This window comes from Giraffa tippelskirchi, chromosome 2 (assembly GCF_054371585.1).
Source record: "Giraffa tippelskirchi isolate mGirTip1 chromosome 2, T2T-mGirTip1v1.2.pri, whole genome shotgun sequence".
Lineage (NCBI taxonomy): Eukaryota > Metazoa > Chordata > Mammalia > Artiodactyla > Giraffidae > Giraffa > Giraffa tippelskirchi.
In genome coordinates this window covers 64,481,008-64,508,571 of record NC_137276.1, presented here as the reverse complement: position 1 = coordinate 64,508,571, position 27,564 = coordinate 64,481,008, and the positions used below count along the sequence as shown (strand labels likewise).

The window sequence follows — 27,564 nt, the reverse complement described above, 5'->3', positions numbered from 1 at the left end:
CTAGTAGAAGTTTATTATTACTCTGGCTACATGAAGCAATGCCATAGCTTCTGACCTCTTTAGATGGCCAGTTTCTTGAGGGCAGAGACCATATGAAGTTCACCTTTCTATGCCCAGTACCTAACAAATAATAAAAATACCCTAAGAATAGCTAATAGTTTTTCACAAATTACCATGTGGGAGGCATTGTGCTAAACATTTTACACTCACTGGCTCATTTTACTCTTCATAAAAAATTAAGAGAAAATTACTATTATTATCCTATTTCTCAGGTGGTAAAATTGAGGCTTGGAGAGGTTAAGTGACTTATGCAGGATCACACATCAAATAGCACAGCAGAAAAGTATTGGAACTCCGAGAACTGGGATTCCAGACTCTGCACTCCTAATCAGGACTCTCATTGTTCCTTAAATGTTAGGAAAAAAAAGTCTCAGAACCGAACCCAGGAGGCCTAACCCCGGCCCACGAGTGACTTCTCCCTCCACACCAGTTCTGTTCCAACCCCTAGGCTGGGAGTGTTGTAGCAGAATGGAGGGATTGAGAGTGGTGGAGGAAGACACCTGGGGGCCCCCCTTCTTCAGGCATTTTCCAGAACCCCTTCACACACCCCTGGTTGGGCTGGTTTGGAGCTAACCCATCTCCTGCTTTGATCTCGGCAGCTCAGCCCGGTTGCCATGGAGACGCGGCCCACTGTGCCAAGCTGGGGGAGAAACAGTGGTGAGTGCGCAGGCCTAGCTGGGCTTAGGGGGGCACATGCTGGGTGTTTCCAAGCGCTGTTTACTTCCTGTCATTTTAATTAGCACCCGAATCACCCGCTCACTTCACAGCTTGAATTAACCCAATCTCTCCCAACCTCTCCATCTGGTGGGGAGGATGAGATGCGGCAGTGAATCAAGCAGAAGAGCAGCGCCCCAGGGCCAAAAACCACCTGGGCAAATCTCCACCTGCCTCTTTGCAGTACAGTGTGATGGGGAGACCGACACCCCCCACCCCCCACCCTGGCATGGAATCTGGGTACCCACTTGGCCTGGCCTCTGACTGCCAACAAGATGTGGGCTGGAGAGCCTTGCTGGAGACCCTTTGATCTACAAAGTGAGGACGACTCTCTCGCCTTCTTCCCTGAGCTGCGGAGGGACCCAGTGTGGCTGTGAGAGCACTTTGCAAACTGCAAAGCCCTACACTTTTAAAACCCACAAAACAGGAGCACTTAAGCTGGGTTCTTCGGCACATACGGGGAGTATGGGGGACAAGGTGGATGAGAGACACTTCCCGATCTCATAGTCACAAGGAGCCTCAAATACAGACTTCTGACATTGTCTCTAGCTGAAGCTCTAAGATGCGCTGACAGGACGAAAAGAGGTACATCATGAGACTTTAAAGAAACCACAACTTCTGTAACTCTATTATGGCATTTCTTCATTTTTTAATAGATTAAGAACCTCTAAAAATGGAAGTGGGCCAGGCCTCTCTCAACCTCTGAAAAACCTTGTAGCTGGCATTATTTCTGCCTCATTCCTCAAGTGAGAGAACCTCTGATGGAACCCAGCCCCCGGAGAAGGCCCAGGAGTGGGGAACTTGTGGCTGGGGGCTCCTGCTGTGCCTCCCTGCAAACCACTGGGAAGCACAGAGGGAGGGGCCCAGAAAGGAATGAGCAGGGGTGAAGTGGGGGCTGCCTGGCTCCTTCTCAGCTGAGGCTGACACCCCCATCACATGCCCAGGCAGAAGGCATGTTGAGGAGGCAGCGCCCTCCGCACGGAGGAGACTGGGAAGGCAGGGGCAGTCATTAAATATTTGCCCCTCTCTCAGAGGGAGCAGTGGAGGCTGTGTGAGGCCTGGACAAACAGACGGAGACAGGCATCTGGCAGGCTCCCTGCCTCCCCCCTCTCCCCTCGGAGGAATTTCCTTGGAGGACAAAAATGTGCTTATCGCTTCCTGCATGCCAGGATCTCTACCTGGCCTCAGGTATGCCTGCACCAGCCCCCACCCTACCCCCAGACTCCATGGGGCCTGAGCTCTCCACTGCTCCAGGGGCATCTCAGACCCCAGTCCTTCGGTTTCCAGTTCAGGCAGTGGTCCCAGGGGTCCACAGAAGACAGAGAACAGGAGAGAAAGACAGGGGAGAGCAGGCCTGGAGTTCTGTTCTGAGCTGCCTCAGGACCTCTGTTTCCTTTCTAGAACATGAATGGGGGGCAGGATTGTAATCCAAGATTCTCTGAGGAGGCCCAGACACTAGAGCTGAGAAAGCACAGGCATGAGGTCATGAAAGAGCACGTGGCCTTGTGTCTGGTCCTTTTCTTTACCTGCAAGTGCTCAGTGCTTAATGCTGCCAAGGCTCCATGGTTCTGCTTCCCCACTCTCCTAAATTGAGAACTTTGGGAAGAGTGGAAAAGGAGCCTGAACAAGTCTAGACTTTTCCATGTCCTCTAACCTGTGCAAAGGAGCCAGGGATCAGGGAAGGAGCCAGCAGCTTGCATCCAAGCAGGGGTAAGACACCGGCTGGGCCTGGCTTGTCCTTCCTGCTGTGTGCAGCTTTGACCTGTTCTCAGATGTCAGGGATGCCCCTGGGTGAGGGGCAGGATGCCCTGTCTCAGGGAACCTGGTCTCCATCTAAGGTAGCCCTGTGCTTATCCACACACAGGTCTGATGGTGGGTGATCTGCTCTCTGGGCCCACTGAGGTGGGGGGAAATTCTGAGTCCCCTATGCACCTCCTCACCGAGGAGAAAGGAGGCTGGCTGTACCCAGGTCCAGGCCGATAAACATGGGGAAAACAGAGAGGCCTAGGGGCAATCTTCCTTCCTGGCATCTTTCATTCCCTTATTGTACAAATGAATCACTGGAGTCAGTGCTGGGGTTCTAGCTTTGACTATCCCAACCATTCAGGGCCCAGAAAGGGGAAGAGAGCACCCCAAACAGTCAGCATGGCTCAGCCCAAAGCCCCACCTGAACCCATGGTGCTGCAACCTGGAGAGAAGAGGGAGGGGCTCAGAGGACAGATTAGTTGAGATCCTTCCTGGCTCTCACATTCTGTGGTGCATACATTTATACGGAGCACCTACTATGTGCACAACCACTCCATGCAATGCTCTGAAGATGGGGGTGCAAGGTCACAAAACAGTCTATCGCCAAACCCTGCCCTCAGGGACTGGCCTTGGGAGGAACGTGATACACACCAGCAGGAGGACTCTTAAGATATAAGCCCACAGTGTAAGGGATGCAGTGAGGCAGTACCAACATGTGTCAAGGGAGTTTATGGCCAATAAATGTGGCAGGAACCCCAAGGAAGGGGCTATATTGACAACTGAACTCTGGCTGAGCCCTCAGAGGATCAGAGGCTGGGACATTCCAAGAATCACCCTAGCTTGAAGCTGGGCCTGGGTCTGCCCACCAAGCACAGACACATTTTCCCTGCCTACAGCCCTAAAAAGACCCACGTGACATCTGCAAGGGAACCTACACAGTGGCGATATGGCCATCCCTAGACTGACGTTTGCCCTAGGATGCCATTAGGCTTCATTTCTCAGATTCCTTTGTCTCTCGTTAGTACACACTCAATGCTGATCTGGTCATAAATGCTACCTAAAGGGCAAAAAGAAAATCCTTTCCCTAAACCCAAAGTCTTGCTGCTCAGCTTGTGGCAAGAGTGGGGATGGGGGGTGAGAGAATCATGCAGGTGGAGGGGCTGTAGATGGGCTCTAGTGCCATCTTCCGGAGTCACAGGATGACAAGGGCTGCCCATTAAACCCAGAGGAAAACCAAGGGCTGGAAAAGGGAAGTGGCTCTGCCAGGGAGGAAGAAAGCTGAGAGCCCTCCCAGGGCCCCTGGGGCTCAGGGTAGGCTAGAGTTCTCCCACTCCTCCAGAGAGCCCTCTGACCTTCTGGAGAACGGAGGGGTGGTGTGGGCTGGCCATCCTCTTCAGACTGCTTGGAAGTCAAGAGGAGACTAAGACGGCCTCTCCAGGCAAAGTGCTCTTCTCTCCCTCTCCTCTCCTCTCTCTGCTCAGGGCCTGGAGTCCCACTGGGTGTTCAAGAGTCCCTCACCGTGCTACACTGCTCTGGGTGATGCCAGCCCCTGCAGGGTGGGAGAGGATTTAAAACTAGGGTAGAGGAGGAGGAGGCCAGAGCGGGGCCCAGCCTCCTATTCTGAAACCCCAAGGATGGAATCCATCCTGACCCAGTTTGGGGTTCTTCTCACACACCTACACTTATCCACAAACACCTGTGCAGCTCAATCCCACACTTGCCCTGGTTCAGCTGTGTGGGGTGGAGAGAGGGGAGCCTCTTTGTGCTGAAACTTGCTACTGGCCTACTTGGTGTTCATATAAACATATGAGAATATATGAGAATTCTCATATATGAGAATCACTAAGTAGCTAGCAAGTGGTATTTCTCTGGGCCAGACCCTAGGTTCATGGTGAAGTCCTGGGCTCTGGGGAGGTGCTAAGATCTGCAGTGAATGAGTGAATTAGTGCACATATATCAGTGTTGTTCTCACAGAGATGGAGGTTGGTGTGAACTAGCCCCAGAAACACTGATCCATCTGGTGGTTTTTCTATGGGGCTGAAGTTTCTTTCTCTGTTGCCTGAAATGGATGCCCTCCAGCCCTCAGACAAGATGTCTTCATGCTTACAGTCTCCCAGACTGAAACTGAAGTTCAGAGAGGTTATGCGACGTACCTGGCATCATGTGGCCAGGCAGCGGAAGAGTCAGAACCTGACCCCAGGCCTCACGCCTCTCCTGGGTGGAGAGCTCCCTCTGGAGGGTCGCTAGGCCAGGCTGGTGGCAGGCTGCTGAAGACACTGAGTGCCCTAGCCCCCCTTCCGAGGAGGCGCTGCTCCTGCCCAGGCATCCTTGAGCCCATAGGGCATGAGCCAGGGTAGGCTCTTCTCTTCCATCTCCACTAAGTGTTAGGCCTAGAGTTCTTGAAGAGCAAAGTTGAGTTAGAGGACCTGGGTTCAAATCCCAGCTCTGCTGTTTGCTAGCTATTTGATCGTGGATACGTTAATCAGCTTCTCTGTGCCTCCTTTTCTTCAACCGTAAAATGGGTGGACTACAAAGTAATGGTTAACTATCTCACAGGTTGTTGGGGGTGGGGGAGGCACGAGAAAGAACAGGGATAAAGTGCTGACTGCAGGGACTGGCAGATGTAAACACCCTCTATAATCAGTGATGTGTGCCTCCTGGGTGCCCAACACTGTGCTGGACACTCATAAATATCATTAAAAAATGTAATCGAAGTGGAGTACAAAGCAGAGAAGAGCCAAGAAGATAAAGAGGAGTCAGCACTGTCCAGCCAACTCTTGGAGCCTGCCTGGAAGAATGCTGTGTAATGGCCTGTCTCCTCTCAAGTGTCCATCTCTATCTACGAGGCCCTGGATGCTTTGTTCCAAAGACTGCAGTAAAATCTACCTACTTCTGCAGGGAGTTAAATCAAGAGATGGGAGCACTGGGGAGCAGGGCTCTAAAAAGCCCAGGCCTGCACAGAGTGGAGCGCAGCCAGATCCCATCTCCTCTGACTTGAAATTCCCTCCTCCCTGAAAGCAGGAAACGAGGCATTAGAAGCAATCTATCCAGACACATGTGAGAGTCCCAAGCCCACTGGAGAGAGGTATTACTCTGTCGGTAGACCCTTCACAACATCCCCTACCCTGCCTCAATAATCCTACTGCTCAGGGAAGAATGCTAAGCCGAATTCCTGGCTGACCAGCTCAGACCATTTCCACACTGAAGTGATGGTCGTGCTTTCCTTCTCTTCTTGGTTCTCCTGACCACTTTGACGTGATTCCCTCAATCTCCCTACCCTCAATTCGCTCCAGCCGTTTAATGAGACACTGCCCACACCAACACTCGACTCTTTGATCCTATTCCCCAAGAATATTCCACTCCCCCTGCTTGCGTGCCTCCCTTGCACCAAGGCAGAGTGGGGGCCCTGCACCATTTTGTAACAAATAATCAACAAGATTCTGGCTCAACCTGGCAATGTCTTAGAGGTTCAAGAGAAACTCCTACCTCTCTTTTGAGGAGCTAAGGAGCATAGTTTCAAGAAAGCCTGCCTGATGAAAGGTACATAAAGCCCAATGCTGCTGTGCCCAACTAGAAGGCCTTCAGTCCTTAGGGTGGGAAGTGGGGCCTCTACTAACAGAGGAGGGATGACAATGGTCTCCAGTCCTGGCATGGCCCCTGTGTATGGGCTGTGCACTGCACAACTCCAGGGGCATCATTCACATGATGGCACCCCTAGAGTTATGCAGTGCAGTGGCTCTGAGCTAGCAGCCTCCTGAATTTCTGCAGAGGCTGCCAAAGAATCCCTTCAGCCAGGCCCTCCTGCCCAGCCTTCCTTGTCCTCCTTCTCTCCCTGACCCGGTTCTCCTATAGCCAGAGCTACCTTAAATGGGGTTTTAGAGGAAATCTACCCTATAAAGTGCCTGAGACCACCCAAATCATTACATGCTTTGAAGTTTTCCATGAATCCTATGGAGGCAGATCCTGCGGAATTTCATTCTGGCACCTTTCTTCTGATGAGCATGGGAGGAAGGGGGAGATGACTGGCACCAGTACAGGGAGACAGGTGGGCAGCCCTGTGCCAGGGGGTCACGGAGTCAGTCTTTTATCCTCACCCACAGAGTTAGCTATTGGAAGTCAGTGGAAGAAGGAAGGTGGGGAGGAATCTTTCATTTTTAAACTTGTACTGCTCTGATTAAGCATTTCTTTTCCCTCTGACCTTCACCAGTTCCATGTTGGAAAATCAAACTGCCAGAGAGTCAGAGGGAGGCCTGGACCAGTGACACATGGATTCAGCATGGGCCAGCCTGCTGCCACCCTCTCACTGCTGTGGCCAGGCTACATCCCAGGCAGCGGCAGGAGACTGCAGCTAATCTGCGCTGGGCCTGCAGGGGACTCGGAAACGGCCTTGCTGGAGTGCCAGGCTCCTGTCGCTGGACCAGCCATGGGTGGGGCAAACCGCAGGCTGGGGCCCAGGCCACTCAGCCCTGAGGACCAGGCAGCTGGCAAGTCCTTCTGATGAATTACAACCCACCAGTTTGACTTTGGAGATAAACAGTCATTTGTTTCAGGGTAACAAAAAGATGCATATCTGCCTGTTCCCATCATTCAGCTAGTTATCACATGAAGCATGTGTGTTCTAAACGCATTGCTAAGGAATTTTTGGATGCATACAATATAAGATGAGAAAGGTCACGGTGTTATACGGGTGGGTCTGATGTGGGAATCTGGGGAACTTAACTGGAGAAGCAAGAACTGGGGCTGTAGAAGAGGCTTTCTGGGGTTAGGGCGCTGGAGAGCACCAGGTGGTGGACACCAGCTTCCTCTTCTCTGGAGCATCTGGGCCCATCCTCCACCTCACACCCCGCCCCCACCCTTCTCTGGGCCCCAGCCACGCCCCCTGCGCGCCCCTCCTCACTCCTACTTCCCCTTCTGGCAACAAGGCAGCCTTCAGCTTCCCCTCTGATCTACAGGTGCCTGTAAACAAAGTGCTGCAGCGTTGCCTGCTCCTCCGCAGCCACCTCCACACCCCCTACACGGCAAAGTTCTGCACAACGTTAAGCTGGGTTCCAGCGGGGGTATGCAAAGCGTCCCCCGACCCAGCTACTGGGCTGTCTGCTCTTTTCAAGTCCACTGGGCTAGGGAGTCTTCCCTCCAGGTTGGAGGTTCAACTTCTGGGTCGTTCTTCCCCGTGAAAGATTGGTCCTGGAAAATTATCCTCCATTAGTGCTCGCGTCCCTCAATGAGAACCCCAGACCTGGCTCTGGCGGCCACCCAGAGGTGGCCTACGGTATTTTCACTGCCGTCACCCGCCCCCCATTAGGGACGGACGGACACGCCTTTCACCATCTCGCCTTTAGGAGGATTGCTCAGAGCGCCCCCCTGACCCCAACTCAAAGCGCCAACCGCGGGCCGGTCCTTTCTGTCGCCTCCACCCCGAAGCCCAAGATGGAAATAGAGGGCAAGCACAGGAAGATGCTGCCTTCCCCGCCGGCCCCACCCAGACCTGCCCCTTCCGCAGTGGCCCGTATGTGGAACCTGCAGCATCCACCCACATTGGGGACACCTGGGGGTGGCTCAACAAAACAAAACAAAAAAAAAGAGGAGTAAGTCAGGGACCCAGCCAAAGCCAGGGCCCCCGTCCCTCCCTCCCTGCCTCCTCCCCCTACCCTCGGCATCCCGCACCCATCTCCGCATCCAGCCTGCAGAGGAGAGCTTATCGCTACCGCACGCCCCCAGAGAAACTCCTCACTCGGGGCATGTATGTATGGGACTGGGGGTCCCAAACCCGTCAGCTCCGGGGCTAAGGGGAATATGAGGAAGGGGCTCAGGAGCCCGGTAGGTGCGCGCTGTTTACTCTCAGTGCAATTATCCGGCTGGGCTGCGGGAGCCTGTGGCTGCCATGGGCCACTCCTGGCCCCAGGGTCTCTGCTCCGAAGCTCCCTCCCTAAACCCCTGCGCGGACCCTCGGCCCTGCAGACTCACATCTCGGAAGCGGTTCCAGTGCTTGATCTTGCCGCTGTACTGCGAGATGGACGACAGCCATTGCTCGTCCTCCATGAAATTGCCGGGGGTCTCGCCCTCCTTGAGCCCTTTGGCGTCGCCTTCGGCCAGGGCAGCTGCCGAGAGCAGCAGCAGCGGCAGCGCTAGCCGCCCGCAGCCCGGAGCGCGCATCGTGGTCTTAATTCGACCTGGAGGGTGGGGAAGTCTTGACTTCTGCAGTATTTTAATGTCCTTCTTCCTACCCCGCAGCTGGGGAGGCAAGTGTCCTCGTCTTCCTCAGCCTTCCTCCTGCGGTCTGACTCTGATGACAGACGGATAGTGGGTCGCTGCTGAAATGTGACCTGGTTAGGAGATGCACTTGTCGGAAAAAAAAAAAAAAACAACCCCAGCGCTGGACGTGGAGAGGAAGAGAGAATCAGAGAGGCTGCGCCAGCAGGGGCCGTGTCTGTAACTGTAGCATCAGCATCACGTTTGACATCATCATACCTGGTTCAAAAAAAAAAAAAAAAAAAGGAGGGGGTAGATTTCAAAGGGAAGCGTTAATCGGAGCGCCAAATGCCAGTCAGCCGCCGCAGAGCCCAGCCCAGCCCAGCCCAGCCCAGCCCAGCACTTAGGGAGTTGCAAACCAAGGAATCCAAATCCCAAGATGTCCCTGCTGTCTCTCCAAGGGTAGAGAGCAAAACCGGTGCCGGGCCTCCTCAGGGAAGATGCGAGTGAGGAAAAGACAAACTCTCCAGTTACAAAGCCAACCAGGCTCAGGTGTCTAAAAGGGAATTTGGCCAGAGACACTCTTTTCTCTCCCCTTGCCTCCCACCCAGAAGGGGCCTGCGCCATAGCCCTGACAGCTGGCTTCCTGCGAGTTATGGCTCTACAATAATGGGTGGCTTCGTTAAGACAAAAGCCATATAACAACTGGCTGCCTCAGAACTATTGCTGCCAAGCCCCACATGCTCTTTTCAAGGCAAGGCCTGAGCACTGAATAGCTGGTAAAACAGAGGCAGATGTCCTCCTCCCCAGGCAGCTGTTTAAAGGCTGTCACCCTTTTTGTTAGCTCTTCTGAGGGCAACCCTAAAAGGCAAATGTCTGGCCATTTCATCTGCCTTGAGGCTTCAAATCTGAAATACGCACATTTGCTACGGTTTTGACTTCAAGTTGATTTTAATAACTCACTGGGGAAGGGGGTGTGGGGAGGCTGGTTTTTTGAGCTGTTTTTGTTAAAACTGTGATCTTTATCACTGCCTTTAGAAATGTGTTGACATACACATTTCTGGGCACAGTCCCAGGATCAGAGCAGAAATGGGGCGAGGTTTATATCACAAATAAATTGAAGAGGAAACAAATAATCTGACAGCACAAAACATATTAAACTTTTGGGACCCAAGCCCTGGATTGTTTTTATTAAAAAAAACAAACTTAAAAAAAAAAAATCAAAGGCAATGAAAAACATGATCTTAATCAATAGGGAGAAAAAACACAGGTTACAAGGTTCATAGTCACCCTGAATCTGGCTTGCCTGGGAATTCTGGATGCATCAATGGCTTGGGCTGGGGTCCCTTGAGAAAACAGAAAACAATAGCTCCCTTTCTGTTTTTTTTTTTTTTTTTGCAGCTGGACTTACGAGGTGCTGCTGCAATGAGGCCCTGGCCATTGATGTTTTCATCTCACAGTAAGTAAAGCAGCCTTGCCTTGCCCAGTTGTACACAGCCCCAGTGTATAATGTTAGAGTAATTTGTTGTCATATAGACTGGGCGCAGGCCCCCTCTTACTAGCTGGGTTCTTGGGCAAAATACCTAATCTATTTTCTATCTATAAATTAATGATGATGCCACTTATCTCAGAAGACTGCTGTAGAACCCATGCAAAATTAAATACTAAGTGCCTGGGCATATTGAACATTTCTAAAATGCTATTTCTTCTTCCCTCATGTTGGAAAGAGGTAGCTATGATGTCCCATAGTTCTGAATACACACTAACATTTGCCATCTTTTTCCATTTCAATCCTAGTCGTTTAGCAAAGCTAGTTATATGTCTCCCAGTCATTAAGGAGGCAGAACCTACATACCATACACCTCTCATCTCAGTACTATCTTATGAAGTCCCCGGTCTTTTGGAATGACTATGGTTGCCCAATAAAGAGTTTGGAAAGGCTTTAACAAAATGCCCATCAATAAGACAATAGCTATTTTCAGACCCTTGAAGGTCAAAATGTTTCCCATATTCCTGGGTAATGCCTCCAATGGGATTTGCCTTCTGTAGCACCTTCAAGATGGGTCAATATTAGCCATGGGCAAATCAACAACAATCCAGAACTGTTAATTCTACTGTAAAGCTACTTGAAGAAAATTCAAATTTCCAGATGAGAAAAAAGTTGTAGAAAATGGACAATAACTATAGTTTATAAAGAAGAAAAGGTTCTCCTAAATTTTGAGAGACTTACTGGCAGGTCAGCCTTTTCAAACCAAAGGGGCCTCAAAGCTGCTGGGTATATTTGATAAATGGTACAGAAGTTTTTTTTGTTTTTTTTTTTAATATTTAGCAATACAAAATGGAAGAGCCTCAGTTTCCAAATAAGAAACTTAAATTTAACCACATCTTTAAAACCATTTAACCTCATTTCTAAATGACCTCACAGATATAAAAATACAAACACACAAAGATGTTCAACCCAGAATTATTTAAAATAGCCAAACCTGGAAACCAAATCAGTGTCCATTAATTAGGGATCAACTATTTAAATTATAACATACAAAAGGCTATTCTGCAGACACTAATATAATGTAACTCTGTATCTATTGACAACTAATGTGATCCACTGCGTATTATCGGGTAATGAAAGCTCATTATAGAAGACCATATATCACATGTTGGGCTTCCCTGATGGCTCAGCAATAAAGAATCTGCCTGCAATGCAGGAGACTGAGGTTTGATCCCTGGGTTGGGACAATCACCTGGAGGAGGAAAGGCAGCCCACTCCAGTATTCTTGTCTGGAAAATCCCATGGACAGAGAAGCCTGGTGGGCTACAGTCCAAAGGGTCACAAAGAGTTGGACACCACTGAATGACTGAGCATGCATGCACCGAGTATAGTGCAGCAGTTCTCAGATTTCTTTCTGGTCTCAGGAATCCTGTACACTGAAAGATTATTCCAAAGAACTTCTGTTTTTGTTTATATGAGATATACAGTATAGACACTGATATACTGTACTTGAAAAAAAAACATGGCCTCTCAATTTTTCTGTGAACCTAAAACTGCTCTAAAAGATCTTTCAAGGAAAAATTAATGTTAAAAAAATTTATTTAAAAATAACAACACTGACTCATATTAACAAAATAATGTATTTTATGGGAAAAAAAATTAAATTCCCCACCCTACTCCCCACAAAATGTAGTACTGTTTTATACTTTGACAAATCTCTTTAATGTCTGGCCCAAAGGAAGAAAGGTAGATTAGCTTCTGTATTACACTAAGTGTTGTTAGTTTGTTAGGCCTGCCATAACAAAATACCACAGACTGGGTGGCTTAAACAGCATTTATTTTTTCAATAAATTCTGGAGGCTAGAAGTCCACAATTAAGGTGTTGGCAGACTTTGGAATTCCCTGGTGTTTCAGTGGTTAAGACTCTACTTTCACTGCTGGGTCTGGGTTCGATCCCTGGGCACAGCCAAAGAAAAAAAAGAAAAAGGTGCTGGGAGACTTGGCTTCTGTTGTTTCCTCTTGGCTTGCAGATGTATGCCTTCTTATTGTCACACATGGTCTTTGCTCTGTGCATGGACATAGCTGACGCTTCTTTCTTTTTTGGTTGTCAAACGATCCTTTATTGAAGTATTTTCCTTTGTTGTCCTTAACTAGCTGGACATTCCACTGGACCACTGTTGACATCATCCATTATGTCATTGAGGGCGGCAGCCATCAGTATTGCAGTCCACAGACTGGGCAGTCCCTGGGACCTCTTTAATGATTCCAGACAGTTCTTGAACTAAAAATAAGTGCTACATCTGCTGGGCAATGTTGACAATCTCATCAAAAATTGTATTTCCACTGTGCTTAATGTTCTGCTTCTTTCTGTCTCTTGGGTATTCCTTGAGGGTTTTGATGATCAGGGCAGAGGCAAAAGGAACTTCCTCACTCTGGCCCTGTCTGTTCCGTACTGGTCAGCTTCACTGTCATTCCCAGACCCTTCTAATCACCAGTTACTAGGCAATATCATCGACCAAACATTTTTGAAGACAGACCCAGGGACCAATCTTGGTAGCCTGGGGTCCAATATTTCTTCATTTGTCCAAATTTCCTCTCCTTATAAGGACATCAGTCAGACTGGCTTAGGGCCCACCGTAACAGCCTCAGCCTCATTTTAACTTAACTACCTCTTTAAAGGCCCTATCTCAAAATAGTCATATTCTGAGGTACTAGGGGGTGAGAGCTTTAACACATGAATTCTCATGAGACACAATTCAGCCTATAATAGCAGGTATAACGGGAAGTAGCTAGTAATAGCACAGCAGAAGTACTGAGAGCAAACTAAGTTATCTCTAAAACACACATATCTAAAACCTAAAACTACCAACTTACAAAATTCTAGAAAACATAATAATATACACATACTATCCTACTAACCATCAGTGTGGTGATGTTACCATATCACATAGCCTCTGGAGACTCCAATGTACACTCAGGAGAGAATTAGAGTAAAAAAGGCAAATTATATCTTAGTATGTTCACGAGAATAGTAGGATCTTCTCACTCATCTAAAGGATTTAGGGACTCTGAGGAGTCCAAAAATTACATTTTGAGAACCACAGATACAAGCTTTATGACCTCAGGCAAATTTCTTAACCTTATTAAATCTCAGTTTCTAAAATCAGGTATGATAACATCAACTTATCAATTTATCAGAGCTTCCCTGATAGCTCAGTTGGTAAAGAATCTGCCTGCAATGTGGGAGGCCCGGGTTCGATCCCTGGGTTGGGAAAATCCCCTGGAGAAGGGAAAGGCGTCCCACTCCAGTATTCTGGCCTAGAGAATCCCATGAACTGTATAGTCCATGGGGTCGCAAAGAGTTGGACATGACTGAGCAACTTTCACTTCACTTCAACACCAGCTTAAGTGGGCTTGTGAAAATTTAATGAATAAATACACATTATTTACAAATAACAATTGTGAATATTCTGTTAATTTTAGCTGTTATCATTTGTGAAAAATTACTTAGCAATATGATATATGTGCTTAAATGCATAAGTAGTAGTAACCTCTGGATGAGGAAATTTATTTTTTAAATGAATATTTAAATTGAAGCATAACACACACACTGGAAAAAGTTTAAGACATAAAAGTATATAGCTTGATGATTTTTCACACAGTAAGCTTATTTTACCTTTAAGAGATCATTTTATTAACAACAAAGTTATTGATAAACAACCACAACAGCTGCCCCTTTTCTTACCTATAGCATCCTTGGGCTTTGCTATCCATGTCCCTGCAAGCATAAAGACAGAATCTGAGGTGTTCCTTAACTCATACCCCTCTGGTTCCCTTTAGCACCAGGAAAATGGCAGAGGGCAAGAGCAAACCCAAACTAAGCTTTGTGTCATTATGAAGCCAGATTCTCATCAGTGTCCAATTTAGTAAACTCTGAAGTTCACTTAAAAAAATAACCATTATAAGTAACATTTATCATGTCTCTACCAAGGGTATGGAGTTTATTTGGGGATAATTCATTACGCCCCATCCAAAAACACCCGCAAAATTATTCTCCTTAACAAAGTTCTTTCTATAACAACATAGATCTTGTGTAACTATCATGGTGAGAGATTCTTTTCCCCCTCCTCTTCTTAAAAGAGTTAAGGGTGAAGCCAGCAGTGCCTTACAAGTCAACCAGAGAGATGTTAGCTGCAACTTAACACTATTTCAGTGCAGAATGAACTGCAAATTGGTAACACTAAGGGAGACTGGATTATAAGTAGAGATCAAATCCTCCAACCTTGACCTCATTACAGTTTGGTGAAAGGGGACCTGGAATCTTAAACAATTCTGTTAGCTCCATCAAAAATTATTTGCTTACACTGTTGCTCTTCATAAAATTTCTGTTATACATCAAAACTACCTGCTACTCCCTCTCCACAACAGTAGTTAGAAGTGTATTTTCTTTAGAGCTATGGTGTCTCAAAAATTTATCTGTTGGCATCCAGAAAAAAAAAACAAACTTAAAACATAAACACATTTTTTCCCCCAATTCTACCGATAACTACTAACCTACAAAATTCTACAAAACACAAAAATACACTATTAACCATCAGAGTCATGATGCCACCATATCATGTATCTGCTGGAAAACTCCACTTAACAGTAATGCTGAGTCCTTATATGCTCGGTTACCTTTAAATACTAAATAACAGAATTTCTATTAAGAATTTATGACTCAGGGTAAAGAATCTGCCTTCCAATGCAGGAGACATGGGTGCAATCCCTCGATTGGGAAGATCCCCTGGAGAAGGAACTGGCAACCCACTCCAGTATTCTTGCCTGGAAAATCCCATGGACAGAGAAGCCTGGCAGGCTACAGTCCATGGGGTCGTAAAACAGTCAGACATGACTTAGTGACTAAACAACAAGAACATATAAAGTTACATTTTCCAAAGACAAAATTTTATTTCTAAAAACATGAGTCATACCTCTGATACTCAAAAGAAGACATCTTTATTTCCCGGCCAAGGTCGCTCAATGGTAGCTGTCAGAAAGAAGCCAGTTAGACAGAAGCAGTACCAAGATGTGATGAGGGCACTCAACTCCACAGTCGATTCTGCTATTCAGTACTACCCCTGGGAGCACTTATTCCCACATGCCATCGAACAATCAGAGGTGAGTGAAGTAAAAGCTCCACTTAAATAAAAACTGAATATTACCTGTAGAAAGCTTTTTGGGAAAAAAAACCAACCCTGCAGGTACCAATATTAAGTCCTGGAAGAATAAAATAGCTATGCCAGTGAATAAGTGATGGCAGCATTGTATCCCGACATACACCAAGGGGGTCAAACTAAAACTAAACAGGGATACCAGAAGAAAAACACAGTCACTTTAGAAATCCATTTATTCACAAATGATCTGTGCTGTCACAATGATAACAAATCTGAGTGTTACATACAGTCTTACCAGTTAGTGGCCTTATTAACACATGGGGTTCAGAATCAGACTTCTCAAACAGAAAGTAAGAATCAGGATGAGACTAAGGAGTGAAGGAAAGACAGAGGTCATGGAGGGAGGAAAGCTGTGAGGGGGCAGGGATGAGAGGCGACAGTGAGGCTGGAGCTCCCCAGCAGAGAATGTGGCAGGGCTGATGGGTGGGGCTAAGCAGAGGAACCCCCGCCCTCTGCCGGTCTGCAGCAAAGGAGTGCCTTCCGTGGCTGACATTCTCCTGGGAAACTCTGCACAGTCCTGCTGATATCATCACTGTTTCAATTGCTGCTGCCCTGGGAAGTAAACAGAAAAGAGCCACAATAATGCAGCTCCATCAGTGGTATGGGAAGGCAAGGGTTAGGGTAGGGTGAAGGAACAGGAATTGAATAAGCATAAAAGGGACCAACTTCAGAAGAAAAAGGCCAGATCAAAGTAAGAGGTTAAAACCTTTACCAGTTATTTTGCTTAAGTTAAAATTCTAAGTAGTGAAGGAACTGAAAGCAGGGTCTCAGATATTTGTACACCCACGTTCACAAGGCATTATTCACAATAGCCAAAAGGTGGAAGGAACCCAACTGTCCATCGATGAAAGACTGGATAAACAAAATGCAGTACAATCGGCCCTCAACACATCCATGGATCCCACATTCGTGGAGTCAGTCAACTGTGGACCAAAAATATTCAGAAAGTTACAAAAAGGAAAACTTGAACTTACTGTGTGCTGGCAACTATTTACATGGCATTTTCATTATATTTGGTATTATAAGTAATTTAGAAATGATTTAAAGTATCCAGGATGGTATGAATAAGTTATATGCAAACACTATATACCTTTTTATATAAGGGACTTGAGAATCCACAGATACAGAGAGAGGTCCTGGAACCAAGAGAAACTGAGGGATGACTGTATACACATCCAATGGAATATTAGTCATTCTTAAAAAGGAAGGAAGTCCTGACACATGCTAAACATAGATAAACCTTGAGGGCATTATGTTAAGGAGAATAAGTCAGTCACAAAAAGACGAACGTTGTATGATTCCACTTATATGAGGTAGTCAAACCCATAGAAATAGAAAGTAAAATGGTGGTTGCGGGGGACAGGAGGAAAAGACGAGTTTTTTAATGGGTACAGAGTTCCAGATTTGCAAGACGAAAAGGTTCTGGAAATATTTCACAAGTTGAATATAATTAAAATTACTGAACTGTACACCTTTAAGTGGTTTGAGACAGGAAAGTTTATGTTCTGTGTTTTTTATCACAATGAAAAAGAAATTCTGGGTATTGATTAAAAGTTAAGAGTGTAAGAGGAAGGGAAAAATACAAACCTTCTAGAATTTGTTGATATTTGATCTAGGTGGAGAGATTAATAAGATCACACACCTGTAATTCTCTTAAAGTATTAATATTAATACAAAAGAGTTTAAAGGCTGGGGCAAAATCAGTAGGTATATAAGAAATACTGCAAGTCTGAGCTCCAGTGGGCTTCAGAGGTACACTTCCAGAGAAGAGCTTTGGAAAGAGAGGTAGATTCTGTGAAAGATGAACAGGCGTATGTTACAGGCATATGTTCTCACCATGCCCAAAACTATCCTGGCTGACTGTGGTGATTGTGGACAACCATTAGACACCACGGCATCTTCGGGGAGCCACCCAGGGAAGTTATCACCCAATTTTCCACATCCATCCATGGCACTTAAAATGATGACACTTCTCGCTCAGCACCTTGTGAGGATGTTTAACTTCCAGTGATTCCCAAGATCCACCTCAGGAGAAGTCAATTTGTCCACAGGAGGCATAGTTTCCAAAGCTGTCTATTGTGAACCTCTGAGAGATGTGAATTGAATTGAGCTTTAGGGTACCAAAGTAGAAGTTCTCAAATAGCTGAAAAGGAAAAATAAAATCCCAGAATGAATATCCAAAGAAAATTACAGACAAAAATACTAAACATCAGATTCTCTTGTAAAAATCTCTGCTGTGTGTGTCCACAACAATCCCAACAAACCTCTTATGCTTTGTTTCTCAGAATTCTCATCTGAAAAATGATCCTAGAGAGCAGGGATAGGAGTGGGAGTGAGGCAAGAACAGCAACTCTTCGTTGACTGATTGAAAAGACTCCTCTGACAAAATGCACTAGAGAAAGAGGTCTGAGAAGTCAACTCCAAAATGTGTCTATTGAGGAGATATGACCAAGAACTTATAACGAACATCCTGGGACCATACCCTGATTCTCATGGCCTAACAAAGCTACTTCTATGGCCTTTCAGTTACTCACCATGGGAAATGTTAGTTTTGTTACAGCCAGGATAAAATTTGATATAATACATTCCTCTACCTCGTCAAAAACATTTATTAGAAACAGTGACTAAAATAAACAGAAGATAAGGTTCCTGCCCTACAAATGATTTTGATAACCTAGCAAGGAGTTCCGAACACTCTCACACACAAAACAGCCAGGGAAACACTTCTATTGAATGATATAACAAGTACAAATGATAATGTTTATCAAAAACATTTCATTAGACTTTGGGTTCAAGCCACCATCTTAAAGTAAATGCTCTTTACTACAATTCTTTATTTTAAAAGCTTTCAGCTTTGTCAGAGGAAGGGATGAGCCACACTCTGAGAAAGACCTACTCCTGTGATGAGCACATTTAAAAGGCAGAGTGCAAAATGACATCAGAATTCATCCCAAGAAAATTAAGCTACAATGCTTAGATAAGGAGTGTTAAAGAGCAAAGGGCTGCCCTTTTTCTGTTAGGATGCAAGAGTTGCTCTTTCTTAAATGTCAGCATGATCCCAAGAAAGCCTTTCAGTACGTGAACTAACAATGCTTGAGTAGAACCTAAGGCTGAGACCTTTGCACACTAGCAAGTGACTGTCTTGTCTCTTCACTTATTTTTATATTCTCTCTACAGCCATGGACTTTAGCCATTGTCACCTTTTCTCTTCCTGCAATTAATGGCCTAGCAAAATGCCTGGGGTTCATTAAAGGCTAACTTTATAAAGCCCAGTAAATATTGATTCTTCAACATGACATCAACTTGACCCCAAAGATCTATTTAGAGGTTGTGTGCTGCACTCTCTTGTCTTTCAGAAAGGTGATCAGCTCTTGCCTGCATTGATTTACACAATTAACTTCTCTTCCTGGCTTTGACAGCCTGTTCAAACCATATCTACCCTTTTGTGTAAGAAAATAACTGCCTGAAATGTTTATTGGCTAATCCCCTTTGCTGAACATTAATTTGAAGTGAAATCCATGTCAACAAGACCAACAGATTTGTAGCTTTACAAACTGAAGCCTTCTAGGTACAAAAAAAGACATAACTAAATGGGCAATAAAAAACAAGACAAAAACAAAACTAAAAGGGAACTCATAATACTTTCAACGAGTTACTTTTTAAGGATTAGCAGCCCATGGTTTTCCTCTTTGTGCGTATGTTTCCATATGATGGAGACACCACACGTAGGAGCTGGAAGGTACTTATCTCTGACTTCACTTTGGCATGATTTGACAGGGCGATTTCTCATGCTTTAGGTTTGAAGCGAAGAGTAAATACAACTATAATGAAGTTAGCTGGGATGTGATTTCAATGCAGTAATTACAAAACTGAAACAGCAGACTGAACACAAATTCTCTTGCTTCTCTAAGGCAAGATCAGTGGGTGGGAAGAGTAAAGTCAGTCTAAACTTTCAACAGGCCATGTAGAAGCTGTGGACAGACACCACCACCCACAATACAAGACCATAAAGGCCAAGGACTCAAAAAGATGAACAAGTCAAAGTACCTTCCTTATAAACTGCAAAGCACTACTGAAAAGTAAATATTGCCTATGATGTTTACAACATCTCTCTGCTCTTTTTGAAGTGATGAAGTGAAGTGAAAGTCGCTCAGTTGTGTCCAACTCTGCAACCCCATGGACTATACAGTTCATGGGATTCTCCAGGCCAGAATACTGGAGTGGGCAGCCTTTCCCTCCTCCAGGGGATCTTCCCAACCCAGGGATTGAACCCAGGTCTCCCCCATTGCAGGCACTTTTTTTAACCTGTCCTTATTCTACCTTCATAGATTGCCATCTTCTTCCACATCTGTGGTAACATCATAATCAAATGAATTTCTTATCCAAAGTCCCTACTGCAATGTCAAGCTTCATCTTGGCCTTTTCTGTCCCCATGTCCTTGTTCTCTCTGTGTATTTAAGATGATTTAGTAACAATCTTTCATAGTTATTTTATTTTTAGTCATTGTTATATCTTCAATCTTAAGCTTTTGTTTTAGTTCTGCCAATTATTTCTAGTGATTCGTTAAAATATAAGCACTCTGGAAGAAGGGTATTTTATGTTCTTCAAAGCTGAATTCTACTATATGCTGTAACTGTAGCCAGGAGACTGCATATGATCAATAAATATTTGTTGGATAAAATGACAACAAAAACAATGTTGAAAATGTCTGTGTACTTTGTGTTGCAAAAGAGAAAACATGGCCTTGTTTAGATGGATATAAAGATTTTATTTATAGATCACTGCCTAGGAATCCTTGAGGACTTACCCAATGGTATTACTTCTAATTATACCTCAACTGTAATTAATTGTGAAGAAAAAATTTATTAGTAACAGAAATTTCATATATTCCTTTAAATTTCTATGTTTCTTATTTGTCAAAGCCTAGTCTTGACTCAGATTTTTGATCTGGAATGTCACTGAGCACCTGATGATGTGCATTTTCTTGTAAAGAGGCATATGACGTGGTGCTGTATCCCAGGCAATTGCCATCTGGTTAGGGAGACGGAGTATGTGTCAGAAGAGAGGTATGTTGATGACATGGGTGTGTTCACCTTGTAAAAAGTTATTGTGTTATGTATTCAATTAAAAAGTTTACCTAAAACAATATGGGTGGTAAAGATTAAGTGTGGGAGGAGAGGTACAGGCAATCAAGAAATGCAATGGGAGGTAAGAAAACGATGGAGAGGGCTCGGTCTCTGGACAAGCCCTTTAGAAGAGACAGAAACTGAGTTGGGCCTTGCAGCAAGTCTAAGACTTAGACAAGAGGAGGAGGGAGGGCAGCGTGAAGGCAGAATTGGGTCTGGAGGGTCAAGGAGACCAGTTTAGATGTATGGAGGGTTCCTAAAAACAGGCAGTGAGAAGCACTAAGGCTAGAGACATAAGGAAGGTGAATCAGATTAAGGGGTGGTCCTGAGGGTGAGATTCAGAAGTGAGACTTCATTCTAGATGGTGGGAACCACTGAAGGCTTCTGAGTAAGCTTGGGGCCCAAGATGAAAACCAAAGGAAATTAATCTGGGTGTGATATATATTGCACTAACTGGAGAAAGGAACAAGAGAATAAAGAAAAGGAGACCAGGGTAGTATTTAAGTTGTGACATACTGAGTGTCTCTTGACTAAAAATAGTAGTGGGCCTGGAAAGATTGGAGCAGATGTGAAATACTATGAATGAAACATGGAACAGACTCTGTGATTTTCTGGATATGAAGGAGGATACAGGAGATGAGAAAAGTCATGGATGACAGGGTAAAGGGTATGTGAGGGCACCAGTGATAGTAGCAGAATATTTCTGAGTGGGAGCTATTTTATAGGGAAAAACAAAAACAATTCAGGTCCATATCTTTAGCTGTGTTTCTCAAGCCCTTCTCCAACCAAGGGTTTGCCTGGTATGCTCTGAGAATATAAATGAAAGGCATGAAATCTATAGCACAGTTAAGTGGAAGCACATCCCATAAAAAAACTTTACAACTGTCCATTTTTTTAAATTGAGTAGTAGTTCTCCATATATTAGGGAAATGAACTACTTGTGTGATGAATTGCAAATATATTTTCCCCCAGTTTGTCATTTGTCTTTTGACTTTACTTATGGTGATTTTTACCATATCAATTTAAACATTTATAAACTCAAATATATCATAACAGGAGACTTTTAAAACAAAGTTACCTAATACAAATACTATTATATATTAAAAGATCAAGGTGAACAACAAACATATAAGTGTTGACAATAACACTAATGAAATAAAGATCATAATAGCCAGAGTTTACTGAGTAACCATGCATGTAAGGCATTATTCTCTGGGATGTATGTGATTATCTGATGGCCTCCTCATTTTAGAGTTGAATGTGAAGTTTAAAAGGCTAAAGTAACTTGTCCAAGAATACACAGCAAATAAACAGAAGAAAACTGACATTCATAAAGTTTGAAAAAGGGAAAAAAAGGAAACTAAGATTAAAACTCAAAACTTATATACAAACCAGAAAGAGACCCACAGACATAGAAAACAAATGTCTGGTTACCAAACAGGAAAGGGGGGGAGAGATGAGTTAGGAATTTGGGATTAACCTATACACACTGCTGCTGCTAAGTCGCTTCAGTAGTGTCCGACTCTGTGTGACCCCATAGACAGCAGCCCACCAGGCTCCCCCGTCCCTGGGATTCTCCAGGCAAGAACACTGGAGTGGGTTGCCATTTCCTTCTCCAATGCATAAAAGTGAAAAATGAAAGTGAAGTCACTCAGTCGTGTCCAACTCTTAGCAACCCCATGGACTGCAGCCCACCAGGCTCCTCCATCCATGGGATATTCCAGGCAAGAGTACTGGAGTGGGTTGCCATTGCCTTCTCCGAACCTATACACACTACTATATATAAAAGAGATAACAGACAAGGACCTACTGTATAACACCAGGAACTATACTCAATATTGGGTGATAATCTACATGAGGAAATAATCCGGAAAAAAAAAAAAAGATATACATGTATGCACATGTGAATCACTTTGCTGTATACCTGAAACAAACACAACATTGTAAATCAACTATACTTCAATTCCAGTAGTCATGTACGAATGTGAGAGTTGGACCATATAGAAGGCTGAGAGTAGAAGAATTGATGCTTTCAAACTGTGGTGCTGGAGAAGACTCTTGAGAGTCCCCTGGACAGCAAGGAGATCAAACCAATCAGTCCTAAAGAAAATCAACTCTGAATATTCACTGGAAGGACTGATGCTGAAGTTGAAGCTCCAATACTTTGGCCACCTGATGCAAAGAGCCAACTCACTGGAAAAGACCCTGATGCTGGGAAAGACTGAAGGCAGGAGGAGAAGGGGGTGATAGAGGATGAGGTGGTTGGATGGCATCACCAATTCAATGGACATGAGTTTGAGCAAACTCCAGGAGATAGTGAGGGAAAGCAAAGCCTAGAGTGCTACAATTCATTGGGTCGCAAAGAGTCGGGCACGACTGAGCGACTGAACAACAATACTTCGATTTAAAAAGAAAAAAGACTCCATGTTCATGGATCGGAAGAATCAATATAGTGAAAATGAGTATACTACCCAAAGCAATCTATAGATTCAATGCAATCCCTATCAAGCTACCAACGGCATTTTTCACAGAACTAGAACAAATAATTTCACAATTTGTATGGAAATACAAAAAACCTCGAATAGCCAAAGCAATCTTGAGAAAGAAGAATGGAACCACAGGAGTCAATCTGCGTGACTTCAGACTGTACTACAAAGCTACAGTCATCAAGACAGTACGGTACTGGCACAAAGACAGAAATATAGATCAATGGAACAAAATAGAAAGCCCAGAGATAAATCCACGCACCTGTGGACACCTTATCTTTGACAAAGGGGCAAGAATATACAATGGAGAAATGACAATCTCTTTAACAAGTGGTGCTGGGAAAACTGGTCAACTACTTGTAAAAGAATGAAACTAGAACACTTTCCAACATCATACACAAAAATAAACTCAAAATGGATTAGAGATCTAAACATAAGACCAGAAACTATAAAACTCCTAGAGGAAAACAATGGCAAAACACTCCCTGACATAAATGACAGCAGGATCCTCTATGACCCACCTCCCAGAGTAACGGAAATAAAAGCAAAAATAAACAAATGGGACCTAATTAAACTTAAAAGCTTTTGAACAATGAAGGAAACTATAAGCAAGGTGAAAAGACAGCCTTCAGAATGGGAGAAAATAATAGCAAATGAAGCAACTGACAAAGAATTCATCTCAAAAATATATAAGCAGCTCATGCAGCTCAATACCAGAAAAATAAATAACCCAATCAAAAATAGGCCAAAGAATTAAACAGACATTTCTCCAAAGAAGACACACAGATGGCTAACAAACACATGAAAAGATGCTCAACATCACTCATTATGAGAGAAATGCAAATCAAAACCACAATGAGGTAACATCTCACAGTGGTCAGAATGGCTGCTATCAAAAAGTCTACAAACAATAAATGCTGGAGAGGGTGTAGAGAAAAGGGAACTCTCTTACACTGTTGGTGGGAATGCAAACTAGTAGAGTCACTATGGAGAACAGTGTGGAGATCCCTTAAAAAACTGGAAATAGAACTGCCATACAACTCACGACCCAGCAATCCTACTGCTGGGCATACACACCCAAGAAACCAGAAATGAAAGAGACACGTGTACCCCAATGTTCATTGCAGCACTGTTTACAATAGCTAGGACATGGAAGCAACCTAGATGTCTCAGTTCAGTTCAGTCGCTCAGTCGTGTCTGACTCTTTGCGACCCCATGAATTGCAGCACGCCAGGCCTCCCTGTCCATCACCAACTCCAGGAGTCTACCCAAACCCATGTCCATCGAGTCAGTGATGCCATCCAACCATCTCATCCTCTGTCGTCCCCTTCTCCTTCTGCCCCCAATCCTTCCCACCATTAGGGTCTTTTCCAATGAGTCAACTCTTCGCAGGAGGTGGACAAAGTATTGGAGTTTCAGCTTCAACATCAGTCCTTCCAATGAACACCCAGGATTGATCTCCTTTAGGATGGATTGATTGGATCTCCTTGCAGTCCAAGGGACTCTCAAGAGTCTTCTCCAACACCACAGTTCAAAAGCATCAATTCTGTGGCGCTCAGCTTTCTTCACTGTCCAACTCTCACATCCATATATGACCATTGGAAAAACCATAGCCTTGACTAGACGGACTTTTGTTGGCAAAGTAATGTCTCTGCTTTCAAATATGCTATCTAGGTTGGCCATAACCTTCCTTCCAAGGAGTAAGCGTCTTTTAACTTCATGGCTGCAATCACCATCTGCAGTGATTTTGGAGCCCCCAAAAATGAAGTCTGACACTGTTTGTACTGTTCCCCATCTATTTCCCATGAAGTGATGGGACCAGATGCCATGATCTTAGTTTTCTGAACGTTGAGCTTTAAGCCAACTTTTTTACTCTCCTCTTTCACTTTCGTCAAGAGGCTCTTTAGTTCTTCTTCACTTTCTGCCATAAGGGTGGTGTCATCTGCTTATCTGAGGTTATTGATATTTCTGCCGGCAATCTTGATTCCAGCTTGTGTTTCTTCCAGCCCAACGTTTCTCATGATGTACTCTGCATATAAGTTAAATAAGCAGGGTGACAATATACAGCTTTGACATACTCCTTTTCCTATTTGGAACCAGTCTATTGTTCCATGTCCAGTTCTAACTGCTGCTTCCTGACCTGCATACAGGTTTCTCAAGAGACAGGTCAGATGTCTACCAGCAGTCAAATGGATAAGAAAGCTGTGGTACATATACACAATGGAATATTACTCAGCTATTAAAAAGAATGCATTTTAATCAGTTTTAATGAGGTGGATGAAACTGGAGCCTATTATACAGAGTGAAGTAAGTCAGAAAGAAAAACACCAATACAGTATATTAACACATATATATGGAATTTAGAAAGATGGTAACAATGATCCTATATGCGAGACAGCAAAAGAGACACAGATATAAAGAACAGACTTTGGACTCTGTGGGAGAAGGTGAGCGTGGGATGATTTGAGAGAATAGCATTGAAACATGCATATTACCATGTGGGAAACAGATCACCAGTCCAAGTTCAATGCATGAAACAGGGCACTCAAAGCCAGTGCACTGGGACAACCGTGAAGGATGGGATGGGGAGGGAGGTGGGAAGGGGGTTCAGGATGGGGGACACATAAACTCCCATGGCTGATTCATGTCAATGTACGGCAAAAAATCACTACAATGTTGTCAAGTAATTAGCCTCCAATTAAAAAAAAAAAAGACTCAAACTCAGACAGCCTAGAGTCTGAGCTCTTCAACCTCTGCACTCTTTCCTAGTAGGTGAGATCCCTTAAAACCTGGCCCTGTTAAACTACAGAGAGGAAGCTTGACTCACAAAACTCCCAAAGGCTGAGATGAACATATTCTTTCCCTGTTACTTCTACTTTCACTGTCATCTCTTATCTTGGACCTGGTTTAAGAATCAGTGGCTCTAGTTCAATGAGAAGAATTTTAATTGAATTCTGGTTGAAAATAAGCACAAATGAACTAAATGGCTCCATTTAATTAGGTACCTGAATGGACAAGAAGTAAAAGCTCAAACTACAAGTTTAGAAAAGAAAAGAGAAACTTGGTTGCTCCTTTTAGGCTAAGGCAGTCCAAGAAGAGCAAAGTGGTCTATTGTTTAGAAAATAAAAGACAGAACAGGAAAATTTTAAATTCAAAAAGAATTACAGCAAGGTATTTAAATCATGTTGAGTTTTTTCTCCTCACTGTTGTTTTAAAACAATTCCTTGGGGATTTTGAAACCTAAACCTTTTCCTTTCTGAAAACCTTTCTCTCTGATGTGCACACACATAGAGACCTGTTGTGCTGGAAGCCAGTATTTTTTAAAGTCTGCCATAGAGGAACAAAACAATGAACAGCTGCACAAAACTACAAATATTTGCTGAGAAAATAAAAACAGAGTTTAAGACCGCCAATATTTGCAACATCACTTGTAAGTGAGTGAGTGAAGTTGCTCAGTCGTGTCCGACTCTTTGCGACCCCATGGACTGTAGCCTACCAGTCTCCTCTGTCCATGGGATTTTCCAGGCAAGAATACTGGAGTGGGTTGCCATTTCCTTCTCCAGGAGATCTTCTCCACCCAGGGATCAAACCCGGGTCTCCCACAATGTAGACAGACGCTTTACCGTCTTGAGCCACCAGGGAAGTCTCTTCACTTGTAAGTAATATGTACTAATTTGGACAGTTTAAGAAGAAAATTTAAAACCTAAGTATGACATCCGAAAACTGTCAACCATACAGCTGCTATCCTTTATTGACTACACTACTCACAGTTATCTTCAGAAAATTAAACAAAGTTTTCCTATCATTGAGTAAAGAGAGAAATGTGGACCACCAAGATGAAAAAGTTTTTGGTCAAAACCAAAGTTTCCCTGACAGAATCTCAAGACCAAGATCTAACCATCTTGCTGTCCCCTGCTCACATGACCTGTGAAGCCTACCATTTTTTAGTTTGTACATGGTTGTTTCCTAGAGAGAACACAGAAGGAATTATTATTTCTGGTAGTATAGTGGTACACACTGAAAGAAAGCAAATAGCAAGACTTCAGGGCTAATTGTGGTCATTTTTCCTTGCACTCATTTCAGACCTTCTACTCCTTCCTCTCAGGCTGCATGACACAACCATAAAATACCAGAAACAATTCCACATGTGACGAGGTTGAAAAGATGAGCCTGAAAATCTCAGTGAGAGATGGGGAGGAGAGTAAAGAGGAACCTTCTCATATCTACAATCTCAAGCTACAGAACTGAATGAATGGCCAATCCTCAACAGCATGACGACAGACATGTTGGAGAATCCCTGTCTTGGACCTTCCAAATACGGCCCGCTCTCTTTCTTCAATCTTAGACAAAGTAGTGGCCACTCTCTTCAAAGATTTCTCCTTTAAGAAAATCTATTTCTTGTGCTAGGTAGACTCAGCGAGCTATTTGCTGTCTAATATGACTTCAAGAAGAGGAAATTCAGTTTTGAAGTCTAAAATGAAGATTCAAAATATGTAATTCCTGGCAAAAGAAATAAAAGCCAAAATGAACAAATGACA

At 44.3% G+C, this 27,564-nt stretch overlaps 2 protein-coding genes and 2 long non-coding RNA genes across 33 annotated transcripts in view; 2 read left to right on the top strand and 2 right to left on the bottom strand.

The window, feature by feature from the left end:
* SPOCK2 (SPARC (osteonectin), cwcv and kazal like domains proteoglycan 2) overlaps window positions 1-8,799 on the bottom strand; it is a 25,239-nt gene extending 16,440 nt beyond the window's left edge. For all 3 annotated transcript variants that reach the window (XM_081566779.1, XM_081566762.1, XM_081566768.1), the window contains exon 1: window positions 8,485-8,799. In XM_081566779.1, the coding sequence (XP_081422905.1) occupies window positions 8,485-8,673 (189 nt within the window). In that variant the 5' untranslated portion in view covers window positions 8,674-8,799. The remainder of the gene's footprint in view (window positions 1-8,484) is intronic.
* Window positions 663-7,081, top strand: LOC145536875 (uncharacterized). The gene is made up of 2 exons (XR_014076068.1): window positions 663-717; window positions 6,728-7,081. It is a non-coding gene; the product is annotated as an uncharacterized LOC145536875 (long non-coding RNA).
* LOC145536869 (uncharacterized) lies at window positions 8,058-27,564 on the top strand. Its single transcript, XR_014076066.1, has 3 exons — window positions 8,058-8,260; window positions 10,111-10,168; window positions 27,132-27,564. It is a non-coding gene; the product is annotated as an uncharacterized LOC145536869 (long non-coding RNA).
* Window positions 15,570-27,564, bottom strand: part of ASCC1 (activating signal cointegrator 1 complex subunit 1) — a 132,273-nt gene continuing 120,278 nt past the window's right edge. For 14 of the 28 annotated variants that reach the window (XM_081566910.1, XM_081566846.1, XM_081566891.1 and 11 more), the window contains 2 exons: window positions 17,399-17,557; window positions 15,570-16,337 (listed from right to left, as the gene is read on the bottom strand). In XM_081566910.1, coding sequence (XP_081423036.1) covers window positions 17,441-17,557 — 117 coding nt within the window. In that variant the 3' untranslated portion in view covers window positions 15,570-16,337; window positions 17,399-17,440. Of the gene's footprint in view, window positions 17,558-27,564 lie in introns of all 28 variants that reach the window. The other 14 variants (XM_081566960.1, XM_081566945.1, XM_081566934.1 and 11 more) reach the window with 2 other exon arrangements.